The 19,413-nt window shown below is 41.3% G+C and overlaps 1 protein-coding gene across 3 annotated transcripts in view; it reads right to left on the bottom strand.

Annotated features, from left to right (window-relative positions):
• Window positions 1–19,413, bottom strand: part of PCDH15 (protocadherin related 15) — a 904,082-nt gene that overhangs the window by 187,586 nt on the left and 697,083 nt on the right. For all 3 annotated transcript variants that reach the window (XM_019538590.1, XM_019538589.1, XM_019538591.1), the window contains 2 exons: window positions 13,346–13,486; window positions 5,751–5,863 (listed from right to left, as the gene is read on the bottom strand). In XM_019538590.1, the coding sequence (XP_019394135.1) occupies window positions 5,751–5,863; window positions 13,346–13,486 (254 nt within the window). The remainder of the gene's footprint in view (window positions 1–5,750; window positions 5,864–13,345; window positions 13,487–19,413) is intronic.

Genomic DNA, 19,413 nt, shown 5'->3' with positions numbered 1-19,413 from the left:
CAGTTTCAGTTTGTAGGATTGTCCACAAATACTAAACAGGAAGGATAGTTTTCAGAATGGAGAAACCCCTGAAACTTTACAAATTTGGTCTAAAATAACTTAAGAAACAGAGACAATGGTATTTAAAGGGGGAGACTTCGTTCTAGTCTTGAAGAGAGCAATGTCCAACTTTTCCCAAGATCAGAAAAAGGCATATTGAAGAACTTCCCCAAAAGTCAAGATGAGTAAAACATCTTTTTGAAAAGGAAGAGCAAGTCTGTCAAGCTAATTCTTATTAGTCTGGCAGGAATGAGAGAGAAAAACAAGGTAATATCCATAATCTTACTATATTTGGGAATGTAAGGCAGTTTTTCACATTTCATTCCTGAAGAAGTTAAAGAGAAAGGGCAGCTCTGACTTTTGGAAGTAAAGCTATATCCTAGGCTGACCACTAAATACTCCTAGTTTAATATTTATTTTGAGTTTCACTGACAAAGGCTTCCACAGGCTTCCTAAAGAAAATGGATATAAATTAAATGGAATGACAGATTAATGTAATGTTAGAAAAGAATGATTGAAAACTATTATACTATATAGATCTGACCCAGTATCCTGTTTCACACAGTGGCAAAGAATAGGTAATTAGGCATGTCCAGAATATTCTACCCCTGCTTCTCTCCCATTGCAGCTTCCAGCATTTGGGGGTTTAAGACATTTCTAATTCAGAACCTGCACTCCTCTCTACCATGTTCACTGCCTACTGATGGATTTTTTTCCAATTAATTTGTCCAAGTCCCTTTGAACTGGATTAAAGCTATTGGATATCACATTGGTTAAGGACAGTCATTCACAAAGCATGAGTTTGAACTAAGTCAATCTTTTCAGTTTAGTTTAACCTGGCTAGGCTGAACTGGTTTGAAACCAGATAGATATTCTCTCTGGACTGAGGAAATCCAGGCATGCTTGCAGTGGCTCAGGCTAGAAGCCAGGGGGTGCTACAGCAGCCCTTTTCTGCAGGGAGCTGAGCTGAGGGGGGGCATGTACAGGCCCTGGCAGGACTCTCTCATTAGGGAGGTCTGCCTGCATGGTCCCAGGCTTTTTCCTGATGGTTGCTCAAGGGATAGGAGTGCTGCCAAACTCCAGCCTTGGGCTAGCACTCTGAGGCAAGGTGGGAGGGAGGTGCAGTGCACGCATCTGTTGATGGTACGGAGCTTTTCAATCTCCCTCCCTGCTTCATCATACTGCCTGCAGCAAACTGACAGGCAGGCAAGCCAGCTGAGGGCTGATGGTAATAACAGTCTTCATATGAATACCTTGAGGTATGTAGAAAAACCATTTAAAGCTGTGTCTCTGTGTCCAAATCATTGAAACGTTCTGAACTTCTCCAAATCAATTCAGAGAGTTGTGATTTGATTTGGAGAAATTAAAGTCTCCTGATTTGATTTGAATTTAGAGATTTGGTAGCTGAATCGGGCCAAATCTCCACTGAACTGAATCAGGAACCAGAGCTTCACACAGCCTTGTATCACACCCCCTCTGCCTAGTATGGTGAAAACTAGCACATAATAAATCCTTATTTACTTTTTCTACACCCCTACCTTTATCATCCTGATTATTCTGCTTTCAGATAGTAATCAGTGAAACACTTAGCAATGCTTACATTAAAACTACCATTGTGAGGTCCTGATGTCTACTACTATGAAGGAGGCAGTTAGCAAATGATATCATGATAGCACTTTTTTTAAAACCATGTTTGAGAGAAATACTGCATTAGAAGATTCTTTACATACCAGCCAGCACCCGTTTGTTTTTTCCATTACTAAGTGAGTAATAAAATGTTTACCTAGAGGTTTTTTTCTGGGGGAGGGTTTTTTTTCTAATTTTTAAACAAAAACAATTGTGCTCTTTAGAAGATTTTTTTTGCTACAAATCAATATGGAGAAAATATTTTCAGATATATTATACAACCTTTAAAATACCATGCACTAATATGCACATTATTCTCTCCTTATTTCCACTGAGAGCTTATATGTAAGCATTTGGTCCAGAGTGAAATGTAGCAAAGTTACCAATCCAAGGACAGAAGTTTTTATGTTTAATAGAGTTCAAGAAAACTGACTTGATCTTTATTAAGCTCTTTGAATATATATATATATATATATATATTTTAAAGCTTCTTTCTAGTATTAACTTTCAGTATGCATAATATAAATTTGGACCCAACTGCACAATATAAATAATATAAGTTATCAGGAAACTGTCTGCAGGAATAGGCTGGAGGAAAATTAGGCAAGACTACAGTAACAGCCAAACTTTGGATTCAAGTAAATTTTGTGTTCACGCACATCACTGACATCTTTTAAAAGGGTTTCTTATAAGTCACCTTTACTGAAATTCTCCCTTTTTCTAAGTTAAACAAAGAATGGGAACTGTTTCCATTTCAGGGCAGTCACTGTATTGAGGTGTTCCCTTTAATCAAAAAAATTTTCAAAAGAATGATTACTAATACCTCAGAGGTCTGAAGAAGTTATTAATCAGAATGAAAGCCGTGTCAAGGATGTTCATCCCAGCTGTAATGTTGCTAATCTAGAGAGGTGGATTGAAGAGTGTGCTATTCTGACTATACCAAGAAACTTTGGCATGTAATTTAAATGGTGTAGCCTCAAACCCCTGCTGACATGGCAATTGGTTGGTCTCACTATAAACTAATATGACTTTCTGGTGCCTGAAACACAACTATGATTAAAAAACACCACTGTCATGTTGTGCATTGACTTAAAAATGTGTCTGAATTATTTAGTTAGGAATGATATTAACCCAAGAAAAGATGGAAGTGGTAGAAAAGCATTTTTTTTTTTTGAAAAAAATCCAGAAGAACTCTCTTGAAATTCCACAGTACCTTTAGTGCCCAGTACCTTTCACGGCTGTTAATATAATTGGGGTTGGAAGGGACCTCGGGAGGTCATCTGGTCCAACCCCATGTCAGGCCACCATGTATTATTAACAGCCATGTTAAAAAATGATCTGCCTGCCTATGGTGGCCTGACAGAGGGTTGGACCAGATGACCTGAGGTCCCTTCCAGCCCTAACTTACTATGATTTCTCTAATGGCTATGACAGGGGCTATACAGGAAAGAAAATATTATGTAGGTCTGAATTATGGGACAGAAAAGAGTAATTTGCATCTCTCCCACTCATCATGCCTCCCTTAGTTAACATGCATCATTTCCTTAATTTTGGATGGAAGTGTCTAATGGGCACTTAAGTCCTACCTCAGTACTCAGGGTGAGATTCTTTGTGTTTAGAGGGTCCTCAACAAACATAACTAAATAAGATCCTGCCTCTTTTGTAAGTGTCATTTTATAGCTTCTATAATTACAGGAATAGGTAGTGACTGGATTTCTTCTCACACCTGAACAGCAAACAGAGCACAGTGAAATAGGCAATCTAATAGGGCTGTGTGAGGCTTCAGACCATGCTTTGGATCCAGAGAAGCTTCAGATGCTTCAGCATCCGAAGCAGCATGTTTGGATTGAAGCGCTTGCTTCATTAGGCTTTCTGAAGTGGTTCGGAGCTTCCAAACCACTTTGGAAAAGCTTCAGAGCCACCTCAGAGATCCAGCCATAGGGTATATTGGGGAATCAATGAAATATATCTAGGTGTTAATGACCAATGATTAATACCTACAAAACCACAGAATAAGGAGAGGAAATAATCAATACAGACAATCAACTGCCCCAAGACAGAGACAGTCAGTTGCACAAGCACCTATGTCCTGAGTTTTGCCTGACAGCAGCTAGATGTGCAGGGCCCCATAACCCAGAAGCCCTACATCTATCTTCTTGACAGCTGGCAGGCTTTATGGCCATAGCAGGGGCTAACATCCTTGCAGCTTTCACCCTGTTGCACCTTAACACACACAGTGTCACCTATGTCACAAGTTTTGCTTGTCTGCAGCTTGAGGTGCAGTTCCCCTCAAATCCCTGCATTTATCTCCTTGAAACTTGGCAGGCTTTGTGGCCTGAGCAGGGGCCATCACCCCTGCAGTTTTCAGCCCATTGCACCTTAATACACACAGGGTCATCTATGTCACAAGTTTTGCCTGTCAGCAGCTTGAGGTACAGTTCCCCACCAAACCCCTGCACTGATTTTCTTGCAACTTGGCAGGCTTCATGCTCTCAGCAGTAGCTACCATCTCTGTAAATTTCATCCAAATCAGGCAAAAACCAACAAAGTTATAGATACTTCTCTCCATTGTACCCTATGGCTGAATCTCCGAGGCAGCTTCGGAGCTGCTTCCGCCGGATTGAAGTAGGAACCCAGTCCGGAGTTCCGGGTCAGATCACTAGCATCTGAAGCAGCCAGATCAAATAGCTGCCTACTCACAGAGGCCTACAGTCTAATATCCCAGGAAGTACATCTCCAAAACAAGACATGCAGGACAGTAGAAAAACAGCTCTACTTCAGCAAAATGGTTCCATTAATTCCTTGTTAATCTACTCAAGTGAGACAGACAATGAAGTTTGGGGGACTCATGAAATTGTTTGGCCTTGTCTACTGAAAATCTTTAGCCCACTAATACAAATTTCTTAATGGCCAACCGATAAATCTGGCTGGAGAATGGTGTGACAGAGAAAGGAATTCAGGGACTGAGTGCACACAGTTATGGTGAGAGCAAATGGTACTAAAAGATTTCTTAAGACTCATAGTGCGGCTTTAAAATGAGCATTGCATCTACATATATAACTGACACCCCGATTGGAGTCAAATTATGATATTATGTCTGATTAAAAGCTCTGTAGTGATTAAAAGCTCTGTAGTCATTGCAACAAGTGGAATTCAGAGCTAAATTATATTGCACATTTATGAGAGAGCCAGAAAACACTGTGAAGTTCACTTGAAAAAACTGTCCACATAAGAAGGATTTGGAGATCCATAAAGGAGGCATGTGGTGCAACCCCCTAAACTTAAATATCCCTAGAATGCAGAAACCACTCTCTCTTCCTCACTCCTTGCTGCACCCCTCCTCTGACTCTTCCCCGGCACAGGGAGTTGAAAGCATAAGTCTAACAAGCAGTAACTTAAGAAAAGCTTTTCACTGTGATTACTACTGGTAAAACTATGAAAACTTGATCTGAACAATTCACTTAGAGAGATGGATATATTCAGGGAGAAGAAATTGCATTCCTCCCTTCCATATATTTCAGCCAGATGTTCCAGCTGAAAGTCTGTATTATTTATAGAAGGAGAAAGAGGAGTCTTGCTACACCAGTCTATTTCTGAAATCCCGTTTCTACATATAAATGCTTTAGTGGAATGTATATTGAGGTGGCTTCAAAAGTGCTAATACTTAATATTTCTCATTTATGGGTGCCCAATAGGGATTCTCTGTGTTGTCTTAGATTGAGAAAATAAAAACTGAGGCATCCAGAATTATTATTCCATGTTGAAAAAAAAATGGACTAAAGTGCCACAATAACCAAGGTAGTAAAAATACTATTAGTAAATGTATTCATTGTTTCTAAAGTTGGGCAGAATCACATGTCAATTTAATAACATAAGATTGAAAAGAAAGGCATTGCATTTCATATCAATAAAATTATTCACATTTCATATCAATAAAATGTTTAAATCTGTGTAACAATTAACTATGACAATAAACTGGGACTGACAACGACAGTACACTGTATTAGTAAGAACACATACAAGAAACATTCAAAGACAAGCTGTTTGAAAAGAACTATTAATGACAGAAATGAAACACACAATACCTGTATTCTTCCTGGGTAAACCGTGGAATTACTGAGGGCTGCAAAACGACAATCTCTACAGTGGTGGTATTGAACTTCACAGGATCACCATCATCGTATGCAATGACCACTAGCTATAAACAACAAAAAATACTCCTTTTATATGGATAATTTTTATGTTCATTTGTATCTATGCCACTTTCATGATTTCAGATGCTAACAAATCAGATATGAATCTTCTAAATGAATAGCAGATTTTAAGAGGAAATCACATGTGGGCAAACAATGTAGGAACAACCCAACCACAGAGTGAATGATTTGATATAAGATTCAGGAAGTTTTTACACATCTATCCATCAAATCTAAATACGAACCCTATAGTTTTGTAGAGAATACAGCCCAGAGCTTACTTTAATATATGGTGTAGAGCAGGGGTGTTCAGCCTCTGGCCTGTGGGCCAAATGTGGCCCATGGAGCCTTGGAATCAGGCCCATGGGGATCTACAAGGATTTGGAAATTTAGCTCCAGGGAAGCAGTGGCAGTGCTGCCAAAGTTCCAACCTCTGTGAGATAGATCAGAGCTGGGCCAGGACTCTTTCTCTGCCTGGCAAGTCATAACCAGGCTATGACCTCTTCCATCCACCTAGCCAGGTAGGTGCCTGGCTGCATCCCCTTCTCCCTAAAAGGCTGAACCATGGCCCCTTCTCCCCCCCACAGGGCCAAGGTGTTCCCTCTTCTGGCCAGGTAGGGGCCAGGCTATGCCCCCTTCCCCCAGTGTGGGGCTGGGCCATGCCCCCTCTCAGGGCCAGGTGGGGGTTGCACCAAGTTCTCTGCCACAATGAAGCTGAATCAGGGCTAGGCTGCTCCTTCTCCCTTCTGTGCAGCCAGATGGGGCCCCACCAGACCCAGCCCACTGTTCTTCTGGCATGCTGGCCAAAAATCTTGAGCACCACTGGTTTAGACAGATGAAACAAATATACCACTTCATTACAGTTTATTTTAAACTATGTACAGGTGACTTTTTTGTTTATTTATTCCTAGACCAATGTAAATGCCCAAACCACTTTAACTCTGAACTTGAGTAAAACAGATACCTCCCTCTACCTATCTCCTTTTAAAATTATATATCATGTTTGTACGCAATCACAGTGTTTCATCAAACTGAAGATATCAATAAAACCATCTTTGGTTTTCTGTCATGATGGGTAATGCCAGTTTTTCAAATTCTCATTTTTGGAATGGTATTTAATCTAAATGGAGTTGATATCCCTATGTCTGATGATAAGGTTTTTTTATGTTGTCCAGTTTTACAGTTCCCCAAGTTATGGCTGTCCTGTACAACCAGTGCTAACTGGAATTTCAGAATAACAAATTACACTTTTGCCTTGTTATTATGATCTGCAAAATTTTAACACTATTTAAAAAGATTTATTTACTATCTCTGCAAGCTGAATGTTATTTCAGCTATTTTATTGCAAGTTTCTTTTCCTTATGTGTCAAACACAAAAATCACTTCAGAATGAGAAATTTCAGCCTTCAATTTTCCAACATAATGCATTCAGTGCAATTCAAAGGCACCAGTATTCAAAGCTGAAGCCCAATAGACAAAAAAAGATAACCTGACAGGCAGCAACATAGCTCTCTCACTAATGTGCCAACATCATAGGACTGTTTCTTAGGCTAGGCACAGACATTACACATAAACTGGTATAAATGATTGGAAACCAGTTCAAATGTGTAACGCAACAGAAATTCGTGCACATAAACCACTTTCAAAATGGCTGAAACTGATTTAAGATGAATCTGGATGGATGTGTAGTATTAGATTTAACTGATGTAGGTTAAAACAGTTTATTGAACTTCTGCCCCAGGTCCCTCCCAGATTCAAGTTAGCTCACAGTCCCTCAGCATCCCAGAATGCTTTGCACCTCAACCTTTGCAGGTTGGGTGGACTAGCCTTGGGCCAAGCTGTCTGCTCCAACTGAGAAGGGAGGTATGCTCTAGCACTCTTCCAGCCTGTGGCCTAACCCACTGCAGGCATGTGGCTGCATTTCCAGAATCAAAAGTGAATATCTGTTCATTTGTTTATTCATTCTACCTATGCAGCTCAGACTAACCTGCAAAGATTGAATCAATTTAGTCTCAAGCTTTTTTGAGGGTCTGTACTTAGCCTTAAGAGTAAAAAGAGTCCTTTTGTCTTACTTTTGACTCCTTTGAGGTCTCATTGTTTATTTGGTGCGTTTGATAATTCAATCTTTAATTCTTTTGCTGAGACAAAAAAGGCTTATGATGAATATGTGGCAGAAAGCCACCTTGGTTTCTCCCCAAAATCTCTGCCCTGTGACTATGTGATTAGATGAGCCAGCACAGAGGAGTCACACCTCAGCCTGTCTCTTTAGGTAACCTGAGCTGGCTGCATTCCTGAGGAAGGGGGGAAACCTGCTCCCTCTGCCTACGTGACTGGCATCAGCCACCTGGGTGAGGGGCATCTACCTGCTGAGCTGGAACCTGCCCGGTAACAGGTGATGTGTTATAAATTGGTTGGCTGACAGCCAACTGGGGCTGACCTCCACTGGACCAGGTGAATGAGGTCACAGGGGCTATATAAGTTGCGGGGGAGGAGGCAGGCTCTCTCTCTTCGGCCATGAGGTGAAGCAGCAGCAAAGCAGGGGAGACAGAGAAACCTTACCATCTGAACCTAGCTCTCTCTCTCACCACAAGACTCCAGAGGGGAAACTCAACCAGGCTCTGGAAGATGCTTGTGAGTAAGCTACTCAATCTGATTAGAAATTTAGCTGGCAGTAACACAGATGCGTGATCAAAAGGCTATCTCAGCCACACTGTTTGGTCTTTAGGATTACTCAGATATTGCTCAATCCTGTACCCTAGTTTCCCCTACCCCTTGTAATCAGTAAAGTTCTCCTTTGTGACCGGTGTGGGAGACTTATTGAGGGGGGGTCTAAACTATGCCTAAGAGACCCCTTAGGTCTGCGGACTAAGGGAGACTTTACTTCTTGCCCCCTGACTTGGGGAAGTGTCCCAAGTGCCTGTACCGGGTCGACTACCCACCGGACTATTAGGCCTGTGTTTCCCCAAGGACACAGGGCCGAGGCAGTCCCTTCTCGGGGTGGTGGCAGCTACGTTACCCCCAGACTAGCGAGTGTGCTCCAAGAGAGGGATCGGCCGAGCATAAGGCGCCCCTAGGGAGGCATTCAGAGCCTGGAAGGTGGGCGGGCGCAGGGAGGTGGGCGGCTCAACCCAGGAGCGCCCCATACTGGCCCGCCACAGAATACGCTCTCTGTTCTCAGTCCTGTTTTGAAGCAGAACTGGAATCAGCACTCTGGATAGATAATTTTATCACACCAGTTATATATTTCAAAAATCAAATCTTTATTTGTAAGCTTTTGGGCACACACACCCTTCTTTAGGCATAGGAGAATGCAAAGATTGTAAAATTTCTCTGACATGGAAATGAAAATTCATATTCACAGGAGATCTGAAGGTGTTGTAAAGTCTCCTGGTTGGAAAAGTTTATTTTGTGCAGTAGATTTCGCTGATGTAAGTGGGAAATGGCAGCACTGAAGTGTAGTTCACCTGTTCCTGAGCTCACTCTTGTTTCAAGAGTTCACCATTCTTGAGTTGCTCACCTTCTCACTCATACTGAGCCTTTGCACCTTTTTTTCTTCACAAACCCTATTTGATCTCACAATACCATGGGCTAGTACAGCACAGTACAATAGAATTTTGTTACCATGTCCAGTGGTTTCATAGTTTCATAGTATCTAGGGTCAGGAGGGACCTGAACAGATCATCTAGCCTGACCCCCTGCCACAGGCAGGAATGAATACTGGATTCACAAGACCCCAGACAGTTGATCATCTAACCTCTTTCTGAATTTACCCAAGGTAGGGGCGAGGACCACTTCCCTAGGAAGTTGGTTACAGATTCTGGCCACCCTAACCCTAAAATATTGCCTCCTGATCTCTAACCTAAACTTATTCTCCATCAGCTTATTACCATTGTTCCTCATCATCCCAGGTGGTGCTGGGGAGAATAGGGCTCTTCTTATTTGCTGATGATCTCCCCTGATGAGTTTGTAGGCAGCCACCAGGTCCCCCTTCAGCCTCCTCTTCCTAAGGCTGAACAGGTTCAGATCCTTCAGTCTCTCCTCATAGGGCCTGTCCTGCTGCCCTCTCACCAAATGGGTGGCCCTCCTCTACTCTCTCTCGAGATTGGCCACATCCCTATTAAAGTGCAGCACCACCCAGTACTCGACAAAGTACTCCAACTGCAGCCTGACCAATGTCACATAGAGGGGGAGCATCACTTCTCTTGACCGGCTTGAGATGCATCTTTGGATTCATGACAAGGTATGGCTGGCCTTTCTGGCTGCAGTCTGGCATTGGTGGCTCATGTTCATCTTGGAGTCAATAATGACTCCAAGATCCCTTTCCACCTCTGTGCTTTCAAGAGGGGAACTCCCCAGACTGTATGTATGCTGTGGATTCCTTCTCCTGAGGTGCAGCACCCTATATTTATCTACATTGAACACCAGCCTATTCTCAGCTGCCCACTTTTGTAGTCTGTCTGAATCTAGTTGCAGCTTCTCTCTCCCTTCGAGTATGCCCACCTCACCCCACATCTTAGTGTCATCAGCAAACTCGGACAATGTGCTTTCAACCCCCTCGTTCAAGTTGTTGATGAAGATGTTAAACAGTGCAGGCCCGAGGACCAAGCCCTGGGGGACCCCACTGCTCACATCTCGCCAGGTTGAGTACAACCTGTCCACCACCACTCTCTGGGTGTGCCTCATCAGCCAATTTCTTACCCATCCAACTGTGTAGGCATCAATGTCAGTCACCTAATTTATTGATGAGAATGGGGTGAGAGACAGTGTAAAAGACCTTCTTAAAGTCTAGAAAGACTATGTCCACAGTGACACCATCATCCAAGGATTTAGTTACTTGGTCATAAAAGGGAATCAGGTTGGTCAGGCAGGACCTGCCTTTGATGAACCCATGCTGATTTCCCCTGCTGGCCCCCCACAGACATGCTCCTTGATGTTTTTCTCCAAGATATTCCTGAGCACCGAGGTGAGGCTTATGGGCCTATAGTTACTTGGGTCCTCCTTTTCTTAAAAATAGGGACCACATTACCTAGTTTCCAATCCCCCAGCACCTGGCCAGATGACCATGAATGCGCATACAGCCGGGCCAAGGGCTCCGTGATGACCCCTGCCAGCTCCCTCAAGACACTTGGGTGAAGGGTTGAATAAGTGGGCCTCAGAATGCGGCCAAATAATGCATAATTTATGGGAAGTATACACCAGTGATGGAAATGCAACAGAATGTTTAATATTAGTGTGAGTAGAAAACAACACCCTCCCCTTCAAACTTTTCCCATTTATTCACTCAAATACTGAACAGGTATCAAATCTGAATGTCCCAGGTTCCCAAATTGATCTGCAGAACACAGAATTATCCATGTCAATATTTTAACCTGCTACAGCTCCCAGAAATGACAAATATTGATTTGGGTAGGCTTATTTATTTACCATCAAAATATATACAGAAATCTCTTTTTAATCCTAGCTCCAAAAATAAACGGAAAGGGAGAAAGTAGTATGGTTTATGGTTATACTGACAGATGGTATTTTCCAAATCAGGAAACAAATTAGAAAACACCCTAATAATTATAAAATTGATTTATATATTTTTGGCTCATTGTCATTTTTCCATTTTCAGTTTTAAAAACAAAGTGTGATTAAGGCAGCTACTATATGCTATCAAAACATATCATATACTTTAGTTGTTTTTAATGACTACACTTGAGCTATTGTCTTTATGAAGAGCAAGTACAACACAGTAAAAAGCAATTCTTAGTCATATTATTCTTTGTAGTGTGTTTAATAGTATTACATTATAAACCATTTAATCAAAACTGAATGATAATCTGCTTACCAGTTGTTAGTCAATAAGAATTAGAAACAACATGAGTATTTTTTCAAAATTAGTATTCATTCATTGGCTCTATACAAGATAAACAGAAAAAAGATTGATTCTAGTATTATACTTCTTATAAGTTTTGGAGAACAGATTTGCTTCCTACATCCTCCGTGGGAGTGACCATAGAAAATATGATCACTAGAAACTACATGGCATCAAATTACAAACAACCTTGCATTCCATGTTATTCTACTGAAGCCAATAGGATTGGATAGGATATAGGTTAGGAGAGAATTCTACTTTGTTTTGCGCTCTGTAAGATGAATTCTGCAACCCTTTCAAAATAATATAGTCTCACAACTATAACTATGATAACACAGGCCACCCTCGCCATTCACGTGGGATACATTCTGGATATCCCTGCAAATGGCAAAATCCACAAATATGGCACTGCATCCATGAACATCATCTGCATCCATAAACACAGTGCCCCCAGCAGCTGAGGGATGGGGGGTGAAGGCATGGCTGTGCTGGCGAAGGTGGGAGTCTGGCAGTGGTGGCAGGTATGGTGCTCCTGAGGAGCTCCTGTAAGAGTATTTAAAATGCAGGTTCAGCATTCTCAAATATTTGAAACTGTGAATGCTGAACTTGCTAATAGTGAGGGTTTCCTGTATGCTTAAATATGTTAGATTTTAAAAAATATATGATACTTACAGAATCTCTCTCACTGGGCATCTGGGCATCACACTGCTCATAACAAGGCCTAAGAGCAGTCATTTTAAAATATTCTCTCACAGAACTCTCTACTTTATAGCTCTCACAAATTTTGCTAAGAACAAACAATAAGGATTTGGTGTTTGGTGTTTGAGTCTCATATACTGAAACACAGTTGGCTTCTTGCAGATGTTAAAAAAAGTGCTTTACCAGAAGAAGTAGCATGTTACTTCAACCCGGCTCAGCGGCACCTATAAATATCAGGTGCTTCAGTGGGGCTTTTTGGTGCTTTTAGCTAAAGCTGATTCAATCATCTATTGGATAAAAGCACCTAAAGGGCCCTACTAGAGAGCCTGATCTTTACAGGCACTGGGCAAACTGGGTTGAAGAACAGGAAATCCTTGCAATTCACAAATTTGGCAATTGCAGTTTCTAATATTCGCGGTGCAGCATGATGACACTTTGTTACAGTGCCAGCAGTGTCTGCAGGAGCTCCACACTTGCTGCTGCTGGGCTTCTGCCTCTGTGCTCCTGCCACCGCCAGTGCAGCTGTGCCCCCTCACCCCACCAAGCTGCCAGGGGTATGTGCCATTCATGAATGCAGTAGTATGAATGTGGATTTCTCCATTCCTGGGGATCTCTAGAACATATCCCCCATGAATGGCGAGGGTCTCCTGTAACGAACTGCCTCTTCTAGACATGTGCAGAGTTTGGCAAAGGAACACACTGAGTTTAAGGTAAAGCATGAGGGTTTTTTTTTTTGTTTTTTAATATATGCAAGCACATTATTAAACTACAATGAGACCAATTGTTTTACTCATTCTGGACACAATTTTATTTAAAGAAATAATAAAAAAGCCAAAATATTCAGGATAACTATTTCTATGTACATGAAAACATATGTAAATCTTCGAGCACTTCTATCAATGAATACATATGCATCTGACGATATTCATACCTTAAATACTGTACTGGGTTCTTCATTCAGGTTTACTCGGGTTACTATGCGCCCCGAATCTTCCTCTACATCAAATATGCTGGCACTGTAAGGAAACTTGACAACATCTACTTTGTATCTGACTCGGCTTGCTGGTGTACCCTGTAAAGCAAAAGCACATTTATAACTGATACAGAAATATGGTTTAAACAATCTTTCCTTATATAACTTTTTCTAATAATAGAAACAGGCAGAATCCTCTTTCAGGTATTATTGAGTAGTTAGGGTTAGAATCTACCTGTTAGCCCCAGGTTTGCAAGAGGATGGGATAGAGGTGAGTTCATAAGGACATCCTCTTATGTCCCGGTCCAGCATGAAACTGCAGCAGCACAACTCCCTTGAGCGTATTTACTAACACATCCATGCTGGAAGTCCCTAACAAAGGACTAGGGACTGTTTATAGAATTTTTAGCTCTGCATGTGTCAAAGAATATGGACATATAACCAGGGCACCTACCAAAAAAAAAAATCCAAATTAAACAGAAAACCAGAAAAGAATCATGGGAAAGTAAAAATCACCAGAATGTTATAACTTTATTTTTTCATCTCCAGTACTCTGGGCAAATTATATATTTATATTAACAAATTAAATAGTATGTTCTAATAGAAGTTAATTTATCTGATTAATCTGTATTAACATAATAAATACTAGTTTATGTAAAATGTAATTTACTTTATAATTTACTTATGTATCCATTATAATCTTGTTATCATTCCATTTATCAGAACCTTTAAGGAACAACCTTTAACTACCCAAAGTCTACAGAATTATTTAGACAACAGCTGGTCCCACATTACATGAATGGATGGGTTTCTTATAAGTTTTGCTGACCCTTACGATCAATGAAGTTCTTCATTAAGCATAAGAACGACTTATTCTCAGGGATGTTTAGAAATTGCATCTGTTAACCAACTGGGAGTAACAGTGGTGGAAAAAGCTGGCTGGAAAAAGGTGGTTGCTGGTGACCTCTTCACAGCCTTGCAGAATCTTGAATACTCTTGAGTAGCATGTACAATATTTATACTTTAAGTCAAACTTTTTCCTATTATGCTAATTAGTAGGGCTGTGCAAAGCTTCAGTCCCTGATTTGATTCAGTGGAGATTCAGCCCAATTCAGTGACTGAATCTCCAAATCCAAATAAAATCAGAAAATCTTTTAATCTCTCTGAATCGAATTGGAACCCTCCGAATTGATACAGAGAGTTTCGGAAAGATTCAGAGATAGACATATCTTTAAATGTTTTTTCTACATACCTCTAGGTAGCAGGTGGCTCGTGAATGCTGCAATGCTGGGGCGCATGGAGTGTCCCACAGAAGCATGGGGGGCTTCCCAGTGCACTCAGCAGCACACCCAGTAGTGGACCAGAAGCATTTCTGCTCGATTTCTGGGACTGCTGGGGAGCGTGCTGGGGGTCCCATGCCCCTCCAGCTTGGTGACTGGTGACTCCTGGCTCTGGGTGGCACCCAGGGTCCTCCCTTGGCCAATCACTGAGCTAGGAGCTGTGGGGGGAGCCCCCCATCATGCTCCCCAGTGGATCTGGAAGTAGACGGGAAGTACTTCCAGTCCACTTCTGGGTTCACTGCCGAGCATGTGGAGGGTCCCCCTGCACTCCTGTGGGACACTCCATGCACCCCAGCATCGCAATGTTCCTGAGCCATGCTGATACCTTTAGGTATGTAGAAAAAATTTTTAAAGCTGTGTCTGTGTCTCAATCATTGATTCTCCAAACCAGCATTGAATCTTCAGACTCAGATTCAGCCAAATTGAATCAGGGACAGTGATCCAAATCAATTAATTGAATCAGTGTCCCTGATTCAGGTCAAATCCAAATCTGAATTGAATAGGGCCTGCTTTGCACACCCCTACTAATTAGGGAGTTTTCTGAATTCAAGTGAGATAATTTTTAAAACATTTTTCTCATTGAGTTTATAGTTCTTCCTGTTTTTTGCCCATTAACATAGAAATAAGACCACTTTATGCCCATAATAAACCATCTATCATTTGCTTTACTTTACTTATCTTCTTTGCCAATAACAAGCAGATATGCTCCTTTTTTGGTTAGAGAGACTTTTTATGTAGAGCTAGCAATTTTTTTTTCTTTTCTTGCAAAAAAAGTAAACGTACTTCCTTTTCCCCATCCTTTGCCTAGGTTGTTAAGTTTGTTAAGTTCCTGAGACAGAAGGATCTCTTACTTTTATCTATAAAATGGTACAATAAGGTCCTGAGTTTTCTTGCACTTTCTCAGCAACCTAACATATATGACTAAATTAATTATAATGGGAAACAACAAATGCACTATTAAAGGATACAAACAGCCAAACACAGTCACCCCCTTTGCTTCCTGTTGTTATAGAATAAGTGTGATGATTAGTGTTTCAGGAAGGCCAATACCATATATTTTGTCAGCAACATATTGAAAATAATATCTAAGGGCAAAAAATCCAACAAAAACATGGGCAGCTGTCCTCAATGACAAAAGATCTTTTTTATAGTGAACTACCAAACCTCATGCTATTGCTTCCTGACTCATGCCGAAGAAGGTGAGCCCCATTAGTGGGGTACTTCAGAACAAATGGAATGGAAAAAAAAAAAACCTCAATGGCCTGATGAATCGATACAATACCTAGAACCCTAAATATTGCAAGTGCAAATATTGCAAGTACAATACCGTCAAGTCTTTCTAAAAGGAAAATAACCCCCTTATTGGCCACTTAAGACTAATTAGGTATTCAGAGATCCCACGTTCCCAAACACCACACAGCTATTTTCAATGTTGATATAAAGTTATGTCTCAATAAAAAAGGTTAAATCAGTATAAACATAACTGATGTATAGTCTCTCATGCTGAGAGACTATACAAAGGAAAGTCAGTAACAGCAAGGAGTAAGTAAGTGTAGGATAAAGCTGAAATAAAGCTTGTTTTGCATTGAAGCTTGCAGACATTTTTGGATAACTTAAACTCTGCATGACCCAATTTCATAGAGGCCTAAACAATTCACAAATATAAGTGAGATATGCTGAGTTATTTCCTAAATATTCTTTGATTCAATTCACATATCTATTTTGTATTTAAGGCAAAACATCAAAAATGATTTTCAGTAAAAATTTCATTATGAAGACAAGTATCTTTCTATTGTGTTGACTAACCTAATATGAAATAGCTTTGCTGCTTTTGGTTAAGTATGCTATGCAGTACACCATCCTTTAACTATCAATAGATACAATAATAAATTGTCTCCAGGTGAAATACGCATCAAACACAGGTGGAGAAGGCAATACAATTTTACTAATAGACAGAAGTTTTGTATGCAATCTGAGTACATTTTATTGACATTGAACAAGAAGCAGGGAGAACATAAACGAACAAAGCCTATATCACAATTTTTGCACAAGCCCTGCTCTAGATGGTTCATTGGACATCAAAGGAGGTGAAAAGGATACTTTGCATGTAAGGGAAAGCAAAATGAACTGACTAAAGGGGTTTATTAACAGAAGGCAGAAGCTGAGGGAATTGTTCTCTTTCCTTGTACATCCCCCAGGGAGAGTGCAAGACATCTCCTCTCCTTCAGATTTAAAGTTAAGTCTAAAATCAAATTAACTGTAAGCCTTACCAAAGTAATATAAGGAAGAACTTGATTAAAGCAGTTGATTGGATACCATTTTTAAAGATGTTCAGTTCCTTGAAACACAAGGAATTTCAGTGAGATGATAGCATACCCAGACAATTACACATTTACTCTCAGGAGGAAGCCTAATTTAGTAATTTTTCTTAACTTATAATTAACAATAAATTACTAATCCAAATGCATATAATTATGTTCAAAATAGTTTTGTCTGTAAGAATAAAACCTCTTATAGTTAAATGTTGATGTTGGCTTAGAAATGGTATTTAAAGGCCTGTTTTGGGAGAATTGGCTTACAGGTATAGATACATACATTATAAGGGGTCAAGATGAGTAGCAGGGGTTAAATGGATTTCTACAGAGCTTGGGAGATGCACACACAGCTTCTCATGGCCTGAAAACAAATGGGCTGTCAAGCACAAGACCAATGGATGGACACAGCCTGAGAATTGAGGGGGGCATGCCATAAGACAAGATCACAGCCTTCAAAGCAGACAGGTTGTCTAACACAATGAGGACACACAGGGGAGTGGAGCACTTCCCTGGAGCTAGCGGACCCCACACCAGGCTCCAGCTCCAGCCGCTGGCCCCTGGCCCCCAGCTCCAGCCTCCAGCCACTGGCCCCTGGCTCCAGCCCCCAGCCCCAGCCCCAGCCACAGGCCCCTGGTCCCAGCCTCTGGCCCCTGGCTCCAGCCCCCAGCCCCAGCCCCAGCCACAGGCCCCTGGTCCCAGCCTCTGGCTCCTGGCTCCAGCCCCCAGCCCCCAGCTCCAGACTCTGGCCCCTGGCCCCAGCCCCCAGCCTCTGGTCCTCACCCCCTTTGGTAAGTGTCCCACACAGGACTGAGGCAGCCTCCTCACGGACCGAGGTGGTGTGCTCATGGACCACTGCTCCTTAGAGGCAACATTGGCTGTAGGCCTCAGCATCCCACCTCCAGACTGCTGACACCTAAGACAGAGAGCCTCAGAATGGAGCCTGCATCACAACCAGATATACTTTGATGATAGCCCTAGGATTGGTAGATATAGAATTGCTTGATTGTTTGTATTGTTGCTTTTTTGTTATCATTCTGTATCAATAAATTCACTTATTATCAACTGGCAGGTGCTGTGGTTGGTCTGAGGGTTGTACCCACCAGGAAGAAAGGTATAAAGGCTGGGTTCCTAAAATCCAGTGTCAGCAGTCGACATAGTAGGTAATTTATCAAATACAAAAAAAAAAATTGGGATGAGGTTATTGTTTCTGATACAGTTACCACAGTGGCTTTTTTCATCACTTCAGAAAACAAATAAAATCAAGATTTATTTATTTCTTTATTGGCACCAGTATAATTAAGAAAACCACAAATGAATGACTGAATAAGTTATAAATGTGTTTATATTATGCATGCCATTATACACTACATTATGCAGGTCTATATGAGGACTCAGTCATACTTTAGATAAACTTCATTTATAGCAAAATCCCCAGTTTTTCTTTTTTAATGTATTTTAAAATGCATTCCCTCCCCTTCCCCAACCATTTCTGACTTTTTCTCTCCCTCTCTATTCCCTACAAGTAAGCTAAGATGTAGGATAAACTTTAAACGTTTTTATTTTGGTAGCAAGTTTTTGGTTTTGAATATCCACTGTTTTATATTGTATTATTATTAGACTTGTATTGATTTTTACTGTTGTGTATTGTATTATTATAATTTTTGTATTGATTTTTATTGTTTCATATGGATATTGCATGGTTTAGGCCTGTGTTTGTAAGAGAACTAAAGTCATATCAGGTTTCCATTTTATATGTCAAGTCTCCATCTTGTGTCCTCTGCCTGAGCATCCCGTGTGTTGCAAATGTATGAGTCACGTACCCCTCTCATGGAAATTGGTTCCCTGATGAATGAGTGTGATTGGGAATGACTGAAATAAAATGGTAGCAGGCCTCTACTGAATGGCCTGTAATGACTGGGCCATCACCTCACATTGATTCATCCAGGAACCACAGACCTCACCCAGGAATAGAGACAAAACCAGCATTTGAAAGACAAAAGACCCTGCAGAACCAGCAACTCTCACCATTACAAACACCTGAAACTCCACATCCCTGCATGGAGAACACATGCTCAGTATGTCGGGGCTGACCCTCGCCTGGGTGTGCTTACTGTCACTAGGGTCACACAAGGTCTGCCCCTATAAAAAGGGGCAGTGAAGACAGACCCAGTGGGGTCCATCTGGACCAGCAGCATGCCACACCACCTATATACCCAGAGACCCTGCCAGCGAGCCCCCTCTGGACAACATAGTTTCATAGTTTGTAGGGTCAGAAGGGACCTGAGCAGACCATTGAATCTGACCCCCCCTGCCATGGCAGGAAAGAGTACTGGGGTCAAACGACCCCAGCAAGGTGTTCATCTACCCTCCT

Source organism: Crocodylus porosus, unplaced genomic scaffold (assembly GCF_001723895.1).
Source record: "Crocodylus porosus isolate Cpor-Errol unplaced genomic scaffold, CroPor_comp1, whole genome shotgun sequence".
In the NCBI taxonomy this organism is placed as follows: domain Eukaryota; kingdom Metazoa; phylum Chordata; order Crocodylia; family Crocodylidae; genus Crocodylus; species Crocodylus porosus.
Note: the sequence above shows the minus strand (reverse complement) of the source record. Positions and strands in the feature narration are given on the sequence as shown.